Below are 24,083 nucleotides of genomic sequence, written 5' to 3'. Positions count from 1 at the left end.
ATTCTCCTTGTACTTTTTTCTGCGGGTCAGTCTTTCTACTGTTCCTATTTTGGCACAGTTTTGTTGAATTTGAGTTTGGATTGTGATCCAACTTAATATATAAAGACATATTTATTATTAAGTTGATAAAACTTATTTTAATGGAAAAAGTCGAGTAATATTTGTTAGCAACTGTTGTAAAGTACATAAAGTTGTACATTTATGTATTATTTGCTTTGTTTGATAAAGATAAAGATAAAGGTACTTAAAAATGTAATAAATGCATCAAATAATTATCACAGATACGATTGTATAGCATTAATCGTTTAAGGCGAACAAGGGTCAGAACTACGATACAGAAATTGAGAAACCGGAATAGAGAAGGAAACGGATTCCTCGTGTAAATTAGTATATTTTTTAACTCAAAACTATTCAAATAAAAAAGTTATATTGTTTTTGTCCAGAAAGACTATATATAAAAGCATTATTTAAAGGAAAAAGTGTGAGAATCATACCGGAGTACCCGGGGAAAGCCAACGTTGTCGGGTATATCACATTCATTTGGTAATTTATCGCGCAAGAATATAAATTTTCATTTTAATTCATTCGAAACTAACATATAATTTGATTGGTCAATGGAAATTATTTGTGGTAGTGTAACCATGATCAATCGTACACTAGTTTACATACCTAGTAATAATAAATTATCGTGTTCAGAATCTGACGCATTTAATGTTAATTGGGAACATTATACACACTACCGTTAAATATGACATTTGTTCAGGTGAATCCTGTCGAAGATCTAGCTTGCAACTATGGATATCCTTGTGAGAATGTCTTTCCTTTTTCTTTAAATGTCAACTTTTGGCCAGGTAAAACGTTGTATGCTTCAAAATGTGAACGCCTAAGTCATATAGTTGAATTAAAAGTTTTTTATTTAGTAAATCAGATTTCCCGTTGGACCTAAACTCCCTTTTTGTTGTGCAAAACCTCGTCATATCAAATCAAGCAATATATTTTGAAAGAAGATTTTACGTTGTGTTCGTGTAAATACATTTTTTATTTACATGTTATATATACACGTGTCTGCTTCATGTTATTGCTTTTACAATCATGTAAGGTAAGATGTATGGTGGAAGAAGGTTTTAATAAATTTGTAACATTTTATGTCAATCCATTGTTCAAATTGATATCAGCGATACAATAAGTTTATCGTAAGTAAATGTAATCATTTGGACATTTACCGCGGTTTTCAGTCGCATATATGATATTAAAAGTCTGTAATCACCAAGATGTTGTTATTTTCACAACAAAGTGGGATTATATCTTAATTTAATTTTCAAGACATGTGTTTTCTAATTCTGTTGATTTAAGAACTCCACCTCAATTTTCACAACATAGTAGGATTATATCTTAATCTGCAAGACTTGCATTCGATTTATTTTGATGATATAAGAACAACTCGGGTGTTAATTTATTGTCTTTATTAAGTATGAGTTGACGGTATGACATTTGAATGAATAATGATTTGTGTCAACAATGTCATTCCATTGATAAAAACTCTCGTACATATATAATACATATACACATACACACACATCTAAAACGTATTATAAACACAAAAATCTAAACTACAGCGCAGTTGTGTTTCAAGCGCTTTGTGTGCATCCAACTGATGTCAAGTTCTGTAAATTTGCTTCTATATACACAGATGCTCCTTTCATCATTTGCGAAATATTTCATTCGTAATACTTGAATTATTTTTATTGTTGCTGTTTAAGGCGTCATTTTATGTAGTGAATAAAAACGATTTTTGAGGGGATGCATTTCCTTATATATTACTAAAAGAATAGAAAATTCTACAAAAGATCCGACATATATATAAATTTGTTAACCTTATTGGATTGTCCACAATGACACGATTCGAAATCATGAACATACGTCATCAGATTAAATGTAATCATCATGTGTTTACACAACAACGCGATCTTCTCCGTCGACCAATACAATGCTTCAAAAGGGACACAAGCTCACATTACACAGAACAGTGTCTGTACATCGGATATTCACATGAGTGTTGATTGTCTGATGGAAAAACTCGACTCAGCATTGCCTGTTGTTAAAATATCGATCGTAGAACTACATCGACACGCTCTAGGATACATGTGTCTTCAATAAAACAATTAAAAATACTCGACTTCATACCTTGGAGAATGAACACTTTCTTCGTAATATCAGTAGGAACGTGTTTCATAATGCAATTCATCTCTTGGTCCATATCCAAACATGTCCTTGTGAAAAGTCTTGTCTCTCTCACTATAAACTGTGTTGACCCGGATTCCTACAAACACCGTCAGTGCCAACACGTACATCGTATTGTTGTTTATATCTGGGTTAATATCATTCTAATTTCTATTGCATCAAAGGTCAAAAGGTGGCTGTCATCTTTCCAGCATCCGCAACATGCATCAAACTGAGTGCAGCGGAATGTTCACGAGAACGCATGCGCAGAGCTGCCAGACTGTCATCAATTGAGCATCGATCGGTCATATTGGGTACTGCAAGTAAAAAATTGTATACTAATAAACATTTCAGCAGACGTCTAACTGAAGTACTGCATATAAAATATTTTCATGGGGCTCCAATTTTGTAGGTTTCCAAAAGTATACATTTTCGTTGATATTTACACCATTTTGGGTTACATTAATGTGATTGCATAAATATATTTCGTGAAATAATGAGACAGGGGTGTATTCGATGTCATTTTACATCCAAATCACAAAATATTAATTCGTTAAAATATTATTCTTTTTGAGAGAAATTTTTTCCCGGGAAAATTACTAGCTTTACGGTATTCAATTTTGAAAAATGCTTCAAGACTGAATTTTTTAATGTGAAATTCATTATAGAGGGATGAAAGATCAATTTCTTGATATCACTATTTATGTATTGGAGTTAAAGGCTTTAAACATAGTAAATTTCTTATATGACATTTTGAAAGAGTAGACTTAGTTAAATTTCCCGATTCCATCAGGCCTCAAGAAGAACGATAATCTTGATGATCATACAACCCGTATACACTGCCAAATTTCCGTATAACTGATAATATCTTATATTCTTACAGGACTGGACCTTACAAAAACAGGAATTTTTTATTACTCTTTATCTTGTACTGTCTACGTAAAGTGTTTAACCGATTTATCCAGAAATCTATGGCTTGTGTTTTTTTTTCTTTTTTAAAACGAATATTTTCCAACAAATCAGTCTTTGACACAAAAGCAAATATCCGACAGCAGTATAATGATTGAATTGACGCTGACGAAGTAATTCCATCATGTCTCCAGGGACCACGATACTGATGTGCTTCGGTAACTTATCTCACCTGTTATATGAGATGGGTAATGAAGAGGAGTTTTACTGACGTCACTGTATGGCGAGTGATAATGATTATTGGTTGGCGGGTAACTCGTGATGGATGAAGTCGTAGATGACGTCACTGGTGCTGCCCACGTGCTGCTAAATGTATTTTCTGTGTTAACCATCGAAGTCAGTGAATGCATCTGAAGAGACAAAGCATAGCTATAGAAAGATTTTCAAAAAATTTGAAGACAAAGACAAGACAAGCAACACACTAATGCAATAAAACATCACTTAGTAAAAGCTTGTCATTATCATAAAATTACCATTCACATTTCCGATACCAGACAAGGCACGCAAATAGTAACGACGAAAGTGCTCGTATGCTTTTTATCAGAATTTCATCCCCGAATATTTAAATATTAGAATGTTTTACAACAATTTTCTATAGCTGAGAAGGAAAGTAGAAAGTAGGATTGCTTTCATCAGGGAAAATGGTGGTGTTAAACATCAACAGGTGATAGATAATATTCTATTTCTTTGTGCAATATGAAGCTGGACGTGTTTGATACTAGTTAGTATGCCGGATAGTTCCGTCGTTGTTGTTGACCTTGTTCTCATTTGGGAACGTGACATTACTTACTTCCTTTCGGAAAAAGTCTGTATTTTTGACCTTTCTGTTTTTGTCGATCTTTCTCTATTCTGTCCATATATGTCACATGGAACGTTTACTAACAGGTGATTATGTCAAGCAAGAACGACGTCGATGTTATTGCCTTGAAAGCTTTGTAATCAGTTATCATTATTAAAACTGAGACGGAATTGTGACCTTACTTGTGATGAGTGAGACAGGTAGCTGTCCATTATTCCAGCGTACGAGTTTTCGTGTTTGATTGGCTGACTCATGGACTGTAGTGATTGGGGTACTGTTGGTCTATGGAACAAGCTCTCTGAAAACATAATCATTGATGGAAGTCAATTATAGATTCAGTACCTAATGGTTAGCTTTCTAAAACAGTTGTTTTTTCGAATAATTAATTATTCTATAATGCCGTCAATATAACATTTATGAGAAAATAAAATCGCATTCGTATGTATACGTTATTATCTAATTTCTAATATAAAATAATGTATAAACAACATATACTATGGTGTAAATCAATATTGGAAAGCATTTAGAAAAAAAAACATGAAGTCGGTGAATTTCGCTAGTTTTTCTTGACCAAAGCTAACCCAAAACCCTTGACAACACCAGTTTCAATATTCCAGATCATTATTTTTTAAATATACTGTAATTATGAAAATATGTGATATACATAATGAATATAAAAAAGGCAATCAAATGATATTACCTGGTGGCTTACCTGTTCCTGAGGGCAGCGAGTATCCTGTCGGCTCGTGGAAAACGTACGAGGAATTAGCTACACCTTGTGGTACCTGTAGGAAACTATTAAGTGCTGTGATTTGGTTACTACCCATTTGTTTTCTAAATCTTGCCCTCCGGTTGCTGAACCACACCTGTACACGAGCTTCCGTTAATTTTGTTCTTTGCGCAAGTTCTTCCCGTGTGTAGATATCCGGGTAATGGGTGCGTTCGAACGCTCTCTCTAATTCGTCCAATTGTTCCGCCGTGAAAGTAGTTCTACTGCGTCTCTGCTTTCGCTTCACTGAGAGGCCTGGTTCTGAATCACAGTCAGATCCTTCTGTAAAATAAAATAGAATAAAATCAAAAATTAGTAAAAGAACGTGTTTTCCTGACAAGACTTATTATAATACCGACGAAGAGATATTTCGTTTGCAGGAGGGTCCATAAATAAGAGAATTGTATGTCTCCAATTCAGTTTCATTTCCTCTTAAAACTCAACATAAACCAACACACTGTATTATCTGGAAACCTTACGAAACAGTATTCTTGATGTCGGTAATATGTTCTCTTCGTCCATAGAACTAGAAATATCATTGTCGTAACCGTACTGTTTGTAAAACATCGTTAATATGCAATGTACATATGTAAACCAATTTTGCACAATCAGAACAAACGTAATTTCCACTGGCGTCGGCGTTGAGGAAGTTCGTGAACATAAGCTTAGTTGCGTCCTTTCAAGCACATTAGAAGCTAATTAAGTTGGGTTTTATTTTCGAACTATATAATATTGATCCATTCTGATTAATTACTATTGTCTTTGTTCTGTTAAATGTTATATGGTGGCAGAAATCTTAGTCCTTACTGCAACAATATCACTAAATTTATTCATAAAAGAATTATTTAGTCATAACATACTAGTGGTAAAGGTGGTGGGCTGGGTCTGCATTCTACAAGCATAGTGGAAATCTCTGGTAAACACTGAAAACTATACAAATACACTATTTCTTAGAGCATGACAAAGCATCAAAACAGCATCACAGTCGTATAACAAATAGTCTACATTCCTTGAATAAAAACACCTGTTATTTCGGGGCGCATGAGTTTGAAAGTGTTTAACACTGCAAAAACACCAGGGAGAAAAATAGGTGTTGATTTAAACTGCAATGTTCACATCACTATGCATAATGCATGACCACTAGATATTCCGAGTATGTTTTTATATTTGTTAAGGCTGGTGATGTACATACAAATCTTAATCCATGTATCTATCAGAAGGTCTCGTGACTAGAGTCGCAATAAGGTGGATGGTTTTCTGTGTTCGCTCTCAACTTAAAAATCATAACATGCCTGAAATATCTGTTATTGTGGTCGCGTATTAGCGGTGACATGAATCCGTGCGTTGTTTAGTATTTGGTGTTTTCTTGTGTAGTTTTTGAGCCGTCAAGTAAACATTTACCTGTTTGATGTTTCGTTGACAAACCATTTTTTTTATGTACATGCAATATTTTCGAGTATTACTCATCTTTGAATAGTCAAAATGAAAACATGATCAGAACATCCTTTAACCATTGCTGAAAATTACGCTTAAGTCTTTGGGTCTCCTACTGTTTTGTTTTGCCAATTTATTCAGTGGAAAAAAACAAAACGTTCCCAGTTCAAGCTTCTGTAGTCAAACATGAAGTTCACCTTATTTACAAATATACTGCCACGTCATAACCATGTAACATATATAGGACCCTAACAAAGTTTTATAACGTTTTAGACTTTATAAAACGATCCTGAGAATTTTTTAGAAAGTTTTGCGATCCTCGGCGACTAAATATGAAAACTTACAAATGAGATTCATAAAATTTCAGTATGAAAAGAAGAAAATATAACCTAAAGTACTTTTTAACTCAAAACATTTTTATCAACACATTTTACATTCAGAAGGCGATGGATAAAATCAAACGGAGGCAGACATTGTTGTTGTGCCATTTTCAATTCATGACGTAACGTCACTTTCTATATCATGACATCTCAGTCGATTTTTGATTGGCACAAGTGACATATACGATAAAAATTCATCGATGTATTTATCAGTCAGATAGAATGATCAATAGTTTTCAAATGTTTGTATTTTTTCGGGTGAAACATTACTAACTCAGATTTACCTAGGTTAACCTGGTTGGGGGTCATCGATGAAGCAGAAGACGCTTACTCTTCCACAACACATGGCCGTAAATCTACCGGTACTTTTCCAGGAGTCTAATTGTAAATCTTTGTTTTGTTCATATTTTGTCCTAGTTTTATTGAATTTGAGTTTGGATTATGATTATATTGACATGTTGATATTTTCTTGTTAATTTCCAGTAGTGTTACCAACAATCATTGTTTGTAAATTCTAAAACTTATCCACTTCATTAAGAACTAATTACATTTCCTCACCAGTTACATTTTCTATCCCATCTACAAACATTTACCAGATTTGAATTGTAGTAACTTCGTCTAATGCTGATGGGTAGATAGAAGTAGACGCCGCAGTTACATCGATATGTTTCAAGGATTGCTGTCATCCGTCCTTCTAGGACTCGTCAATGTTGTTTAGGGCCTAAATTTAGTATGTGTTTGTGTTACATTGCTTTCAAGCAAGATGGAATTCATGCTCATTCAAATTGCAACAACTATGAATCATAGGCGCGCGGACTTGTCAACAGAGTTACTGTTTTAAACAAGTAAAACTATAAGTAATATACGGAGATAATGTTTAAACAAGTAAAGCTAAATGTGATATAACATACAATCAACTTGTGAGGTTAGATCTGTATTTAAAATGTAATATGTGACACACCTTCACGCTACGTTTTCATAATTTTACCTTTTCTGGGTTATTAAGGACAGGGATCGATGAGATTAAGGTATTTGACGCGGAAACACTCTGTCAGATACACAGCGGGACACTGTCTATCGTAAGGCCTCATAGTCTGGCTTAGCAGGACTCTGTTATAGATTTATAATTTATCTTAGCCAATCAGTGAGTGCGAAATTGTTATTTCAATTTAATAAATGACATACATCCATTCAATACTATATTCATGACGTCTGTTTGCTCCATTGCACCAAAATAATATTGAAATCATCGAAATGTTTCAAGTTATAAGTAAAAACTTTTGTAAGGTTTTGATAGGAATGACAAACTTTCCCTTGTAAGTTTAATATCCCACACACGCTGTTTTTATAAATGTATTTATAATGACACCATGATGTAATATTATAATATGAACATGATGCATCATCTTATAAGTGTACATAGAATAACGACAATATGATCAAGTGTCTATTGGATCTTAATACGATAAATAAAATCGTACAAAAAAAACAATATTGTGTAGCACGCTTCAATTCAAAATTTAGAATTAGATACAGTAGAGACACATACTAAAGTCATCTTTATCTTAAACAGCTGTTTCGTTCTTCTAGGGTCGAAATTCTCAGTAGGCCGTCTCATTGAACTGTATCCTTTTTCGATTTATGATAATTTCAAAAGAAATACTTTAATTCAAATATGGACATTTTATCAAACGAATGCTTTGTCATTTAACACATATCCTTAAGCAGTGTATTTGCGTATTACATTTCAGTAATATAACTTATTGCGCCATCAGTTTTAGACAATGAAATGACGTCACACATTCACAGATTGCATTGTGACGTAACAATAGAGACAATGGATATAAAGCCGAAATGACTTTCAGTTTGGCTTGGAAATATCCGTTTTCTACAGTACTTAACTGAATAATTAATAACATTTAAAAAAGAGGATAATTAAATTTGTTTTCAAATGTTATGTAATTCATGAAATTCTTTTACCTAAGAAATGTTTCACGATTCATTTTTATCTTAGCTTAGACATGAATAACTTATTGTATAAAAAGGCATGTGTGGTAAAAGTATGCACACACAAAGCGGATTGAATTACTTCATAAAAAGCCGGAATGAAGTGTCGTTTGAAGTTCTAGAAGGCTGAAATAGCTGTAGCAGGATGATGTTTACTTTGTTTATGTGTTGATATAAGTAAAAAACAAAAAACAGATTTTACCATGACAAATTAATAAAATTAACGATGTAGTTTTAAGCGTGGCTTGTTTTTAATTTTTTTGTTATGAAAACAAAATATCTTGTTGCAATAAGTTAAGTTCGGAAGAGACATTTTAGAATTTTCTCACCTCATGATCGCTAGAAGAAATCGAAAGTTAATTCGAAGCATGTGAGGTTTACTGAGGTGGAAATCACCTGGCTAGAGGGGTATAGGTCACAAAAATTTAAATTAAAACGGCAAATGGCTAACAATGATATCGACAAATTGCATACCCGAATTTACAGGTGTGACTTTATGGGAATTAATCAACAATTCAATCAGGTTCATCAGGCGCCTTTCAGGTGAGACATGATAGTATTGTGGTAGGACCGTGTTGATTTCACTGACTGTTTACTGTCCTGCTTCACGCTGGTCCAAAACAGCTGGACATAACGTCATTATCAGTACCAGCCTCATCAGAAAGGAGAAATATCCATGGGGACGGAGACCATTCCTTTGAAATAGGATTCCAAATTTTTCGGTTCAACAACAATAAATACATTCTAAGATTGTGAGATACTAAAGGAAAGACCATTTGGGAGAGTTGAACACTACCGTGTCGTATGAAATGTAAACTAAACCTCGGCATGAAATTTTGTATTTTTTTGTTATTGCCGTGGAAAATCTCCCGTCGCATCACCACAATGGGCCTGTCACGGCAGATAGTTCAATTCACCTTTTACAGAACATTAATTTTCTATTTTGACCCTTGACTTTATTAATTTCATGATCACTTCATGAATTTTGACATTTGATATTTTAAACTGTATTGAGATGTTAAACTATCAAACGACATGTGGGAAAACTTCAATAGACATTCATATGTCCAATGTCTGCGCCTAATGGGTGGCGGATGATACGGACCTACTCTGTACAAGATCGTCAATTTCACGGAATATGTATCACGTTAGAAAAGGTATTTCTATATGGTAAAAAAGGTTGTTTTCTTATATTTTACCCACATTTTACCAATGGAATGTAGAGCGTCTTCAAGGGAACTGGATTTGTTATTTCGATCTACATTTAATTGTGTAGTGGCATTTTTTCTCTATTTTTTATAATTATCACTTTCGCATTCAATAAACCAATCAAAATGCAGTGTTAAGTTTGAAGAGAAATTGTCAGTATTTACATATGACACCATATTAGGTGTGGTGATTTCCTAATGCGATTTGTCTTATCTTTAGATTTTGGCGGGGCGGGCTTCAGTACAATGAGCTTCACCTGTTTGTTAATTTTGTCCACACAACGTAAATGTGAAAAAAGTAATTATACAATGTGAAAAAAAAATAAACAAAAAAATTTTACAAAAAATATCGTTTAAATTATAATTTCTGTTTCCATAGAAATGAAACTAATTTATTGTTAAATTTCGAAAAAGTGATGAAGCATAAATTATTTCAGCCTAGAAAACAATTACTACCACGAACAAATGCACATATACACAATAATTATTACTAATTAAAATTTCAAAAACTGGATAAACATAAAATATTTCAATTCATTCTAAGACCTATAGTGAGGAGAGGACTTCCAAACAAAATTGTATCCAAAATGAATGCAGTATTCAAAATAGTGAAATTTTTAATCAGAATATTCATTTTCATTTGTATAAGGATATCACTCGAAGGACATATACAAATAGTTGCCGTAGTTTATAAACAATAAAAATTCGAGAAATATTGTGTTATGAAAAAATATGAGTTCGTTGCTTACTTCGTAACATTGTGTTGAATTACCAAATGATAATTATAATTTGTACTTTTCTTGCTTAAATTGACTTGCTAACGTCCGTTGTATTGATAGCATAACAAATGTAATAATTAATTTGTGTAAAACAGGAGCGACATATTACATACAAACTAAATATAACATTTGTGTTTCCACACCAAATAAAATTGTACAATTAATTTCTTATCAGTTCACTTAATGAGAAGTGTCCAATAAAATACCAGAAAAGATAACACATTATTATCATTTAAACAATATTGTAACTAACAGTTACTATTAGGGCTCCAATAAGTTGTAATAACTTGTGCCCAATTCCCTTGTTCAAATTTATTTTGGCAATAAAATATGTTTAAACTAAACTACTATAAGAGTTCAATAAAATCCGTCTATACCTGTAAAACTACTTTAATTATATAATACCAAGGTATCAAATATTACACGCGTCGCTATGCATATCGAGACACACTTGTGACATAGATGTGACAACTGCGTTTTATGTAAATCAATTTAACGTCATGATTTATAACCGTTCCGGAGAATTGAAAACAAGATGATTTTCACTATCTTTCCGTATGTAATAAATTCAGTGGTGGTTGTACAATCCTGATAAAAGAAAATCATCCTGATGTGACATTGTTAAGGATAAAGATTCCGATGAGCTAAGATTGTACAAAAGAGACACTAGTGAATGGCACCTCTTAACACACATTTAGAAGTATATACAGTAGAGCCGAACAACAAATTAAACTGCATCCTGCAACTATTCCGTCCTTCTAAACGGGCCAGTGATGCTAAAAATCTGAATTTTGAAGCCTAGGAGGTGACTGAGGATAATACCTAAAGCGACCGAAAGAAATGTCAAGATTTAGATGGGTTGTGGTGCGTAAGTAAGTAAATCAGTAAATTCCGTGATTTCCAAATAGCTGTTAATTTTAGAAGTACATGCTAAGCCTGTTTTCAGTTATTCATTTTAAGTGTGAAACTCATCGCCTCCGATTCAGTGGCATTGAACTGAAGGGAACCACTGATCCTATACAAGCGAAGGAAAGACCGTGAGCGGTGTTTTACAAGTAGATGGTAAGTGAGGTAGGAGGGGCGAGTTTGAAATGCCATATGGCATTGAATATACAATCATATTATGATTTATTTACATATTTGCACATAATTATAATAATTACGATAAGACATTTCGTATTCTGAAAAGGAGTGATTTTTTTTAGAATTGTTTATGAATTAAAATCTATTGAGTAGAATCGGGTGGTATGGAAACGATCCTAGAAGGAGGAAACAGCTGTATGATGTATCTATTTCATTGTTTGGATATAATATTTCTAAATTTGTATTAAAAGGTGTTATTCACTTGTGTGTCTTTTCTATAATCTTCAGCTACACGTTAAAGTTTTATATATCGTATTTATAATATTTAATATCAATTTTGTATCAATGTTGTCAAATTTCCTTAAAAAGTCCATCGAATAAAAAAGAAATACAATAAAAATGAATTATTCCATATTCTGTGTGAAATACTTTTTTTAAACAAAACTGTCATAGAATTTCATAACTTTCCTAAACTTAAATCTGGTAACTTGACATTAAGGAACTATATAATGATCTCAGAAAACGGACACTGCAAGTGTTATTTTAACACAAAACAAATTGTTTTTTCATAGTTTTATATCGGAACGAGCCATAAAACCTTTATCAAACTAACCATTGATTGAGACATATCGCCCAGTGGAGATGTAGATGTATCTGTTCACTTAGGGCGTTCAGCAGATATCCCTATCATTAAATTATGTAAGCTACATGGCCACGAGCGATTCAGCTGTCAATCATTCTGGTCGTTGGTCACTTAAAGATCCTAGCAAGTGCCTGCCCACTCACTGTGAGGAATAATGGCGAGTGGTCGAGCTGACCCTCCAGCCATCAGCCACACACTGACGTTTTAATTAAGTCATTTATTTGTTGATTCGAGAGGGATGTATTAAGAATGAGATCGGCGAAGAGAAAGGTAGTGTTTCCGTGATTATAAACGGTTCCAGTGATGAACGGTTATCGATAAAACGATTCAACTATCAATTATTATCTAACCACCATTGACGGCACTGTGTTCAATCTATTCATGCGGTATTTTTCAAGTTGAATGTTTCATCTACAAAAAAAAAGAAAGTCTCTAAAAGCGAAAAACAGAATCCGGGGGTGAAATCTCATTTCAGTCGGTCAATTGACTGATAAATACGTTTTTTGTTATCTAAAGTTACGCCCTTGTATGTATGGTAAGATCAAGAAAGGAAAAAATAAACGACCACAAAATAACAAAAACGTAAGACCCCCTCCCCACCCCCAACCCCTGAAATCCTGCGTTATAATTATACATGTATATGAAATCGTTTTCAGAAAAGTGTAATTCTAAAGTGATTTTAAACACTGAATACCCCGATTTAAATCATTTGCATTTGGGTACGTGTACCGCACACATAGATTTCAGTAAAGCGGGTACCTGCTGTGTCTAGGCTATCAACCTGTTATATTTTATTTCGCCAGAGACGTATATGAAATATGAAATATATGATCTCTGATCATAGCGTTACTTGTTAAAACACCGATGCTGAATTTCAGCACAGGGGCGGAAATAGGGAGGTACAAGGATTGGCTAACGACTTTGCAAACGGTGCATGTTTCCTGAACTTTGGCGATAACTTTTCACGGAGAATGGTCAATCGTGATGGTCAGCCGAGAGATCAAACCGTTATCGACCCAACTGTCAACGTCTGTGATGACATAAGTCACTTGACCACAAATGACTTCCGGAGGAACAGTGGCGCCTAGGAGTAGCCTGTGTTGGTGGTCACGCTTTTATCTGTCACGTCTGTTCTTTTGGCCAATGCGTTTAGTCTTTTGAAAACACTTCAAAGAAACGTATCGAGTTCTTATAAACATAAACAGTTCTTGCTGCAAAAGGTCAGAAAAAGAGAAAGACTCTTCAATGCAATATTCATTCTGAATGGTTCTGACCATCATAACAAGATAGCCTCTCTGTCGTTTGATCGACGGCAACAACGATAAAAAGAATCACCAACGATAGATACTTATAGATAGAACCCTTAAATCAGTGCCTTCGTGTGCTTCAGTCGGAGTACAATAGCACCCTGCAGTATTCTTGCCGAATTTTTTTTTTCAGATATGCACTACCGTTAGTTTTATTATCCAATAGGCTGTTGGACCAGAAATTGTACAGTATAAGTGTTTTATCTACAGGGTTATACGAAAATAATGAAAGAGAAAAAAAAAATCTTTTCACTTTTCTTATAATTCAATATTTTCTTTTAGCGTAATTGCTATTGAATTTTGAAGATTTTTCGTCTAATTATAAACACGTACCTCACCGTGTTCATTTAATATGCATGACAGGATAGGAAACAAAGGACTCTAATTACTATAGGCCTGCTACTACACAGCAGGTATTGCATTAGAACGGTGAAAGTTAGCGGGAGACTCCCGCGGTGTGGCGCTGCGGTCTGGCAATCAAATCATGTCGGCTAATTAAATACGTAATTACAATATCAGACACATAAATGAAGTTAGATGTGTGGGGAAATGTAACTCGAATATTAGCGACATAATTGAAACTTGTCTATCATTTTAAATAGTAACTGTCTGCTAGTAATTAAATAGCGCAAGTTAATTACTTCTTAATTGATTTTATGCAGATAAATTACTAAAACATAAATTTAGATACAACACTTACATACAAATTACAAATCGTCATAAATTTCGTTATGTTTTGTTATAATCTCATCGCTGTTCAAGAAGAAAGTAATTTTCTACTTAACATTAATAGCGATTGTCTAAGTCTTCATCGCCGTTTTACATAATTGGAAAGTAAAAGACGAGTCTCTCGGCGACCTGGTCAATGCTAGTGCATGCGTGTAATAAGGATCGAAAGCTATTTTTTCAAGTTCATCTCGCTCAATCAAATCATGCTGGCCAATTTGATGTCAATACATTACATCTAGACACAGCTTTAGCCATAGATAATGACCATTATTTAAAGGTAAAATCATAGGTATCTGACACTGTTCAGGAGTTTCATTATCCGAAATCAAAAGATAATATCCGTTATTATGGTCAAATTCGCGGTGAAATGAACGCGTACGTACAATCTTTCTCTAGGATAGCTTATCTAATACGTGGAAAATTACCGGTCTAATGACACGTGTCAAACACGTGAAATGGAACCCAAATGTCCAAATCACCGCTGATTAATACTAGCCGAATATAGCTGAACCATAAATGAGAGAAATCAATCTATCATACAGGGAAATAAGATCGATAGATAAACTAGTGAACAATATACAAAAAAAATGTATTGGTGTTTTAATTATACGAATCGTGGGAGTCGTGTGTCAAGTAATCTATACTCATAGCTTAATTACAAGTAAATCAATTACTGTTAATGAACGTTGATTCTAAGCTTTCATCATATAACTATGGCTAGGCTAAAAAAACATCGGTGGCACTGAGGGAAATTCAGAACGATGAAAACTGGCGGGAAATTGGTAATCAATTGAGTTGAAGAGATGTATTGTAGAATTCTCGGGATAAAAAAAACCGTGAGAAGTGTCTCGCTGTTTACAGAAATAAAAACATCAAAGAGACCTAGACTTCTGGCTACATGAGTTCCTAATCACCCAGAGAGAATACAATTTGAATAATATTTGGTAACTCTTTAAAAACACATTCCTTACTCCAGACTAATATCGTATTCCATTATTTAGAAACAAGGTCGGGGGCGTCGATGACTGTCAGATATATGTGTGTGCGTGTGTTTAGTCACGCTGCATGTACATGATAAGCTGTATTTAATGTGCGATGAGGCTTTGTGGAAAGAGGTAATTAGGATAATATTTTACTTTCCAATTGGATTCGGCAATACAGGTATTATTTATTTAATAAGATGACATGAATCGCTGTCAAAGTTCTCGGTATATCGCCAATTAGAATGAATGATAAACATTCATTTCGTTTTATTCCGAACTTGTGAACGTAAATACTAATTAAAGCAGTTGATAATAATGATTTTGTAATTGAAAAGTCAAAATACTGTTTATCACACCTTATATGGATCATCGGAAAAGTTCAGCTGTATGTCTGTAAAAATAATGAAATCATCCATTCTTTATGCTGGTAATTCAGCGCAAGGGAAATTGGGGTTTTTATCCATTGATTTTCATAAAAAATATTGTATTGAAAATTAAAAAATGATTTTCAGAAACATATATAAATTCTAAAGAATGACCTATGATTTTAATTTAACTTTAAAATCACGGGCAGATGTTTTTGTAACCTTAAATCTTTCTGATTAGAAGTTGAAATATTACAATACATGTTACCTTTGCATCAATTTCATTTTTAAAAAAAAAGAGAGATATGCAGTTCTAGAGAGAAAACGTTGATTTCTTATGCAAATAACACTCTCAATATCTCTCTCCCTAGAATTCACAGTGCGCATGCGCCTCATTAATATTCATTGATATTTATGCTTAGACCACGTAACACCAGATAAACAAATTTAAGTTACGCAATTATGTTAATTACATTGTTATAGATAAAATGCGTAGATAAACACAGGGACCTGTTACACTGGCATCAAACCCGATTATATTTAGTAGTAGTTAAATGAACATTCATAGTTATTTCGTTTAACAGGGCCCTGTGTACCTAAAGTACACCATGACATGTAAATAGTTTCCAGGGACCGTAATGTGTGTTAAATGCGTTTTATTTATAATGATTTTCCAAATGATGATTTTTTTTTCTATTCTTGATGGCGGCTTCAATCTGTATCAAATGGCTGTCAATCTAAGTTGATGTGTAAAACATATCTGTGAAATAGGTTAATTGGACAGAAATGAAGGAGAAAGAATTGTTTAACACATATAAAAGCTGTCTTGTGTAATTATATCTAAAGTTATACAGAGTTAAGTTACTTATTTTAAAAGAATTTATAGGATCCACAGGTCTTAAAAATATTTGAATTAAGGTCTATGATTAGATGAGGACATCCAAAAATATTTATCCAAAATGAATGCAGTATTCAAAGTAGTGACGTTTTAGATAGGAATAATCATTGAATACAAATGGACAGAATGACGATCTAATTATATTTAAGACTTGTTAAAGTTTCATAGATGACTTTATCAATCAACTTCTGGGTCAGGGGTCAAAATATCATCCCAAATAACGTGATTTTAGATTTTATTTCACTTAATGAAAACAACTGTGAAAAAGTCACTCACTTCTCCAAATTAGCAATTGTTGTAGATTTAATGTTTTACGTGTGCATTAAGGAAATTTTATATATTACCAATGACCAAAAGCAGTCTTGTTAGGACCAAACTAGAAACAGAGAGTGTTCTTTAGAAGAAAAAGATATCTTCTTAGCAGCTAATTTCCGACATTCATTAGAAAGGACAGACTTTAATCACGATGATGTCATTTAATAGTTTTATGGAATACCGTAATTTGTTATTTAACTAACTGTTGACAATTTTTACATGTTTTCCTATTTTGAATTAGAAGCCGTTACCTCACCTGCGCCCAAAAATGAGTTCTGTGTTCAAATTTGACCATATAACTGTAAACAGTCCATTTATATTCCCTACATTTCGCCTTTCTCCAACAATACAACATAATCTTAATTCAAATTGAATTTGATGGGACTTGGGCAAAATATTAACTAAACAGAAATTTACGCGGAGAATCCTGGAAAAAGAACATGGAGAATAAGACCAGGTGTTCCGGAAGGGTAAAAGATTCCTATTGAAACTATTCATTTCATAAATGGTAAGATAAGGTGACATACACTTTAATTTAATGAAGGTGAAAGAAAATGATAATGAGATAATGCGTAAATTCTACAATGATCTGACTCCGAAATAATTTTAAGATAGCGCCGACAACACTGCTCATCGATATTATAATTTCCGATCGGAATCCGGGTCGTATTATCCGGCCGTGTAATCCTATGTTACACTGTGCATTAGCATGTCTTCTCTACAACATATACTTACGTCAGATCAATATACACTTTATTATACAAACCGTTTCACGTAGATATTTGTCAGACCATGCAACCACCGGATTATAAGATAAATCCGCGGTGTTATGTGTGGAAAAAAATATTAAAAATCAGTCCGCTGTGGCAGTTTATCATTATTTTCATAAAAATGTTAATGTTCACAGGAATGTTATTATAATTCTATAGAATAGGATACGGCGAAGCTGTTACCTAAACAACCGTAGATAAATGTAGACTCAGAGTATGTATGTCAGACAGTAAAGCTGTACTGATGTAACAAAATCGTTGTTATTCAGCTGTGATAGCAGAGAAAGGACAATTATTGAAGATCCATTGCTATCAGTGTCAATTTACAATATACATTGTGCGTATGGAATTAAATATAAGTTACTCAAATAATTGACATTCCACGGCAGATCCATACGCCCCTTTTAACCCCGGTCCCACCCATCCACTCCAATAGAAAGCAATGTTAATATTCAAGCATATAAAAAGAAGCGTAAATGCCCTTAATCAGTTATTTTACGCGATAACCTCGGAAATAATTAATTAAACGACGTGATAATCTTCCGCTACACTTCACATTGGCTTTACATGGCTGGGCCGATCCGTAGTAATTGTAGATAAATTAGTTTTATATGCGTTCTGATAAGGGATTTTATCGGCGTGAAGAAACTAGGCTATTAATGCTCTTCTGAAGCATACACATCGTCATTTCTAATAAAATTTTGAAATAGGCATTAACATTTTTCTGTTATTTTAAGGCAACATAATTCGACGTGTTCAACTGAAATTTCGCCATGAATTTGAAATGACTTAATTTGTACGATTGTCTATGGTAGAAATAAAAGTCAGGAAATAGAGAAAAATTGTTTAATTGGGATTCAGTTCATTAACGTAAACATAGTTATAGGTTATCAAGGCTACTAACTATATTGGTGTATGACCATGTGTCTACTCACCATCGTCTGTCTTATCGTCCTTGCTATCAGCCAGGATACCGTCTATACTGTGTTTGTTGCTCGCTCTGCCGCTGACGCTTACATCGTCGTTGTCGTTGTTTTCTTCCTCTTCCTCCTCCTTCAAAATGGCTTCTGCCTCCAGGTCCGATTCGGACTCGGAGCGATGAAATTTACTTCGAAGTACCCTACTGATGGAGCTGACACTTGGCACGGAACTGCGATCACACATGCCTTCTTTTAACAATCTATCTCGTATCTCCCAGCTAAAAATTCCAGGATTTTCCTTCTTGTAGTTTTCTATCCTCTTCTCCACTTCCGGTGTGGCGACTCGAGGTTTGCTGCCTCCGATAACTCCCGGTCGAATACTTCCGGTCTCTTGGTAACGCTGTAGAATCTTACTAACGCAGCCGTGTGAAACTCTTAGCTGACGACTGATGACGCACGGACGCACCCCCTGGGCTGCTAGCTCTACTATTTTGAGGCGTATGTGATTTGGGAGGGGTCGACCGTTTATGAAAACTCCACCAAGTTGATTTACTCGACCTTGGCCTACAATAAAACGAAAAATAAAATATTACAATTCTCGTTTTCGCGGTAAAATTTATATCAATACTTTATGTCATTAAATTGCTCACGTTGTTTGTGTTTAAAAACACTAGTTTATATCAAGCTAAATTTTTATTGTATTTGTCATATTCTGAAACATAAAAGATTTTTAATCGATTTCGATCGGGTAGTTTATTCAATATTAGGTGTAATTAATATAAGATTGTTTATGAAATGTCTCATCTCATGTGTCCAGCCCCTGTGCTGATCCGGTTTAAAAATGTGTTGTGTTTCTTTGTCTTAAAACGACACCACACTGACCAGATATTGATCACGTGGGTCATTGTTGTACATTATCACATTTACTCTTTTAAATGATATGTATATTTCAGCTCTTTTTGTCTTTTTCTTGTATAAAAACAAACTAACAAACAAATACATCGAATCTATAATTAAACAATATGTGATTTTAATAAAGTATTTCAAAGATGCTACATTTTAATGAAACCGTAAGTTCATACATAGGTTAAACCAGTAACAATTATTTCAGATTAAAGTGAAGATTAGGTTACCGTTGTATGCAATGTCTTATTTGAATTATCGTATTTAGACTATTGGTTTTATTCAGTATATCTAACTAAACAGTTAAAATAATTCGTCAGTTATAGGTCTCAACTTTCAGTAAAAATAAATGGTTTTGCAAGTTGAACTATTAATAATATCAACATCAAATGGAAATATATAAATAAATAAATAATAATAAAAAATAGCTAGCGACGATACAACTTTTATTTATTGTCGATACTTGAGAGGAAAATGCGTGTGATTTTCAATAAAAACTAATAGGTCATCATATTATTTCATAATTAAAAATAATATCTATTGCAAAGCTACAGCATAACATATATGCATAGCATGCCTTGTTCAAACCAGTAGTTTAGGATGACATAAAATTTTGTTTTCTGTCTATAATAATGAACAGCTGCCATCAACGGTCCTCTCATTTAGTCCGAATATCCACATATCGAGTAAAATTAATTCATATGTCCTTAATTTACTTAAATATCGCAATAAACAACGTGATTACTATTTATATGTCTCGCGTGCGGCTACTGACCTAATCAACCGTGACAAACAGATGATTTCATACCGTAGATTGACTCATAATTCGCATTACCGAATCAACCACAAAACCGCGAAATCTTTACACTATTTACAAAATGTTCAAATCCGATTTCTGTCGGACAAATATATACATGTACATTTTGACGTGTGTCCTACCTTTCAATAGCGCTTCAGATTCCATGCGGGCGAATCCCATCATTTTTCGATGTGTAAAAATCCCCCAAGCACCTGTCCCAAGCAATTTATATTCACATACACGGTAAACGATCTGCGTACAAGACTCACACAAACTGATCTTGTGAGCGTGAATTTTTATCTCATCATCTAATATGCAAATTAGTTTCATGAATAATTTTGCCAGAAACAATCACGGAAATCAGCAGTAGGGACCTGTATCGAGTTCTAAGGGAAGGATTGGGGCTAAGGGCCGGGGAGTGGGTCGGATCAGGTTACCATACAGTCTGGTGTATTTCTGTATTCATCTTATCCGGACGATATATCTTACAATCAATTAACTTTGCCCAATGAAATATCATTTGGTCTACATGTGTACTCAAAGAGAAGTCCGGGTTTCCCAAATCTGCTCTCACCCTTTGAGTCGATATGCTTTAATAGCAAAAGACCCTTAATCAGTTTCTGATGAAGCGGGACGAAAGTTTCAAACATCAATTCCAAAACTTTCAAACGATAGCAAATATGGCTATATCACATCTACATCTGGATTGAAATTTAATTTAGAAATTAACAGAACCTCAAAGACCTTGAAAATCTTAACAATATCCTTAAGTTTTACGATTTTATTTGGTTACATGGCTGCGTTCAGTAACTAACAGGTGCTAATCATGTTTAGTTGTTCCGCTGGAAGATTATATATACATTATAAATATTATTCAGTAATTTTACCAAATGTGTTTTGATTTATGAAATAATATTTTAGGCAGTGTCTTGTAAGTCAATCATGCTGAACAATAAACAGATTTATATATTGCGTGATACTTTAATTAATTGATTGATTGATCGATTAAAAATCTCCTTTTTTCGCATACTTCTGCCCGTTTCATGCCAATCTGCTGTTTATTTTAATTATTTATTTCATTATCAGTGATGGTCAGTTAGTTCTAAAAATTTTTTATTTCGCTAAAATTCATAAACGCCTTTATAAAATTTTATCTCATTATGACTGTTAACATTTTGAAAGACAAGTCAAAAATTCAATTTTGTCTAATCTAATTTTAACAAAATTCAAATTTCAATTTTTATGAGACACACCCATTAAACACTTTCTTAACAAATTACAACTCGGAATGAAATCAAAATTGTTGGATATGCAGAAAGGAAAATAGACACATTAAGATATCGAAGGGAAATTTCTTGAAAGAATATGGGTAAATATTTTTTCGAAGTTATTTTGATATAAATTAATTAAAGTGTATCAGTTTGGATGGCTTCCTCTTAGATGCTGTCCGGTCAACGCTGTGATCTCGGTGTTCGTTCGTACCTTGACGCGAGGTCAATTAAAACATTTCATGGGGCATGCTGACGCAAATTCCCGATGTTTACACTAAATCAGGCCGTGACACACCATAACAGACCCTCGTGGTGGTAATGGAATCACTTGAAACGTTTCATTCGACTACAGAAAATCAATTTAATTTGGAAATCAAAATTTAGATTAGAAATTTCGATACTTTTAAATCGTCGACGATGCTGATGTTATACGGATTAAATCCGTGTCACAGAAAAGTTGGTTTAGCAAATAATGTTTGATTAATGAATTTCTCGTTGTTTACGTTTCATTTCCGTATTTGGAATGTAGTTTCAAATTACATGTAATCACAGCATGTAATGACACTCCTACATGTAATTACACATATACTTTATGACAATATCCGTAATTATATACCCTAATCTAAATATAGACAGCCCGATGAATAATAGCGATTAAATTGTCTCTTACATATATATGCTGAAAATTCTTTTTAATATTTTTTATGAACAAATTAAAATGAAAATGTGTAAATATATATTTACCTTCCATCTGAAATGTAGGAAGCAGTCCCATAGCAGCCAAGTGATAGGAAAACATGTTATTGATCATCTTGTTTGGGTACATGGGTGATGAGGTTCTCCTCTTCTCTCGCTGTTTCACTAGGTATTCTAGTTTCCTCAGGATCCACAATTACAGGGAAAATTCCACACAATTTTGTTATCCACTTAGATTTGAAATCCACGATTGATGATGTGATGTGAAAGTTACGGATATAGATAACACCTCTACGCTGATTAATGATATAGTTTTACCTGTACCAGGTAAGTTCATTTTTCAGGTATGCAATCAATTATGAGAGATTTTGCCTTTTTGATTGTAGAGATGTTTTATATCACTAAAGGACAAACCATTGGATCGCATTAGTCACGTGATAGTAGTTATACTGTGTAAAATTAACCGAAGCAAGACTAATTTGTCTCCAGAATGTCACTCTCGGATTCATCAAAATAAACCCGTAAGATTGACAAAACGGGGGCGGGGCTCACAGGTAAAACTACACAGGTATCTGCAGAGATACAGTGTTGTTCATTTCTCTTTCACCTGAGGTAAAATGGGCGTGGCTGAGTTTTCAATCGGATTACATTGGCGACTAGAGACCTGGAGCAAACGACGGGGAACTCAAGTCTGCATAATGTTACACACACAAAATAAACCAGAACGTATCACGATTAAAGCATCGCTGTTGTGTTTGGTTGTTACTTTCAATTTCACTTTTTGTCCCCGATTGACAAAAAATGAAATACGAATTCATAGAATTCTTTTTTGGCGTTTGCAGCCTGCCTTGTATTAAGCGACGCGTTGTCGGAGAGGGCGGGGCACTCATGATTGATGAAGGGGAAAAAATGGATATTTTAATACATGTATACAGAGGCGGGGAATATATATTATTGAGGAATATCATTAAATTAGAAGAAGTTATTCTCTTTTTTTTCTATACGAAATTACTACCGGTTTTAACGTTATCGGGAAATAATCTAACAAACTGGACTAGCAAACCATTCTCTGTCCTAATCACAAGATACATATTCCAGCAGGTGACCGCTGTATCTTAGCTTAGTAGGAAACTCTTTCAAGTGGAAAATACTGACGACATGTTTTGTGTAAGTCCGGGAGCGTAGAAAATTAATGAGGGATGTGCAATATCATATTGTTAGGAGCATGAATTTGATTCATGAGCACAGCACTTTTTAAGGAACAACAACGAAAATACAATAATGACAGCGTTTTTGTCACATGACTGGATAGGATACTGTTTACTTTTGATTAAGTGATGATAAAACATTTTAAAAGAAAGTTTTTTAACAACTTGATAATCTATTTGTTTAATTAACAGATAATTTCCATGAGTGCACATGAAAAACAAAGTTGATACATGTAAAAGCAATATTGAATGTTAGAATAGTTTTTTAAGGTTTATTAGTGACAAAGAATGATTTTTAACCAATTTTCACAGTATCGTGTTGTTTCCAAAGTCTTACTTTGAGTTTTTGCAATAATAACCAAAGTCAACCTTTTCAAAGCCAATGATTGTAAACTACAAATGAATGATTTCCCCCCCCCCCCCCGTAAACTGCGGCTGTTGTTACAAGATCTTACTTTTTGCAATGCTGTCGGGAAATCATTATCACAACTCATTAAAAAATACAACTTGATAAAGGAACGTTTCCTCCTTTAGATTAAACATCATATCAGTCAATATTCAATAAAATTATATATACATTTTACATATGGGATGAGAAAAACTAGCTTAGAGTTTAAATTAATTTCTT

General features: G+C 33.7%; 1 protein-coding gene across 1 annotated transcript; it reads right to left on the bottom strand.

Moving 5' to 3' along the window:
* Positions 1-2,406: 2,406 nt before the first annotated feature.
* On the bottom strand, positions 2,407-22,350 carry LOC132553542 (paired box protein Pax-7-like). The gene is made up of 6 exons (XM_060217795.1): positions 22,296-22,350; positions 18,594-19,142; positions 4,701-5,039; positions 4,171-4,286; positions 3,362-3,539; positions 2,407-2,537 (listed from the first exon to the last, which is right to left on the bottom strand). The coding sequence occupies exons 1-6, from the start codon at positions 22,348-22,350 to the stop codon at positions 2,407-2,409; spliced, it is 1,368 nt and encodes a 455-aa protein (XP_060073778.1).
* Positions 22,351-24,083: the final 1,733 nt, after the last annotated feature.

Source organism: Ylistrum balloti, unplaced genomic scaffold, assembly GCF_031769215.1.
Source record: "Ylistrum balloti isolate Yb309-2 unplaced genomic scaffold, AGI_CSIRO_Ybal_v1 Utg370332, whole genome shotgun sequence".
Lineage (NCBI taxonomy): Eukaryota > Metazoa > Mollusca > Bivalvia > Pectinida > Pectinidae > Ylistrum > Ylistrum balloti.
This window is presented reverse-complemented; position numbering and strand designations above follow the sequence as displayed.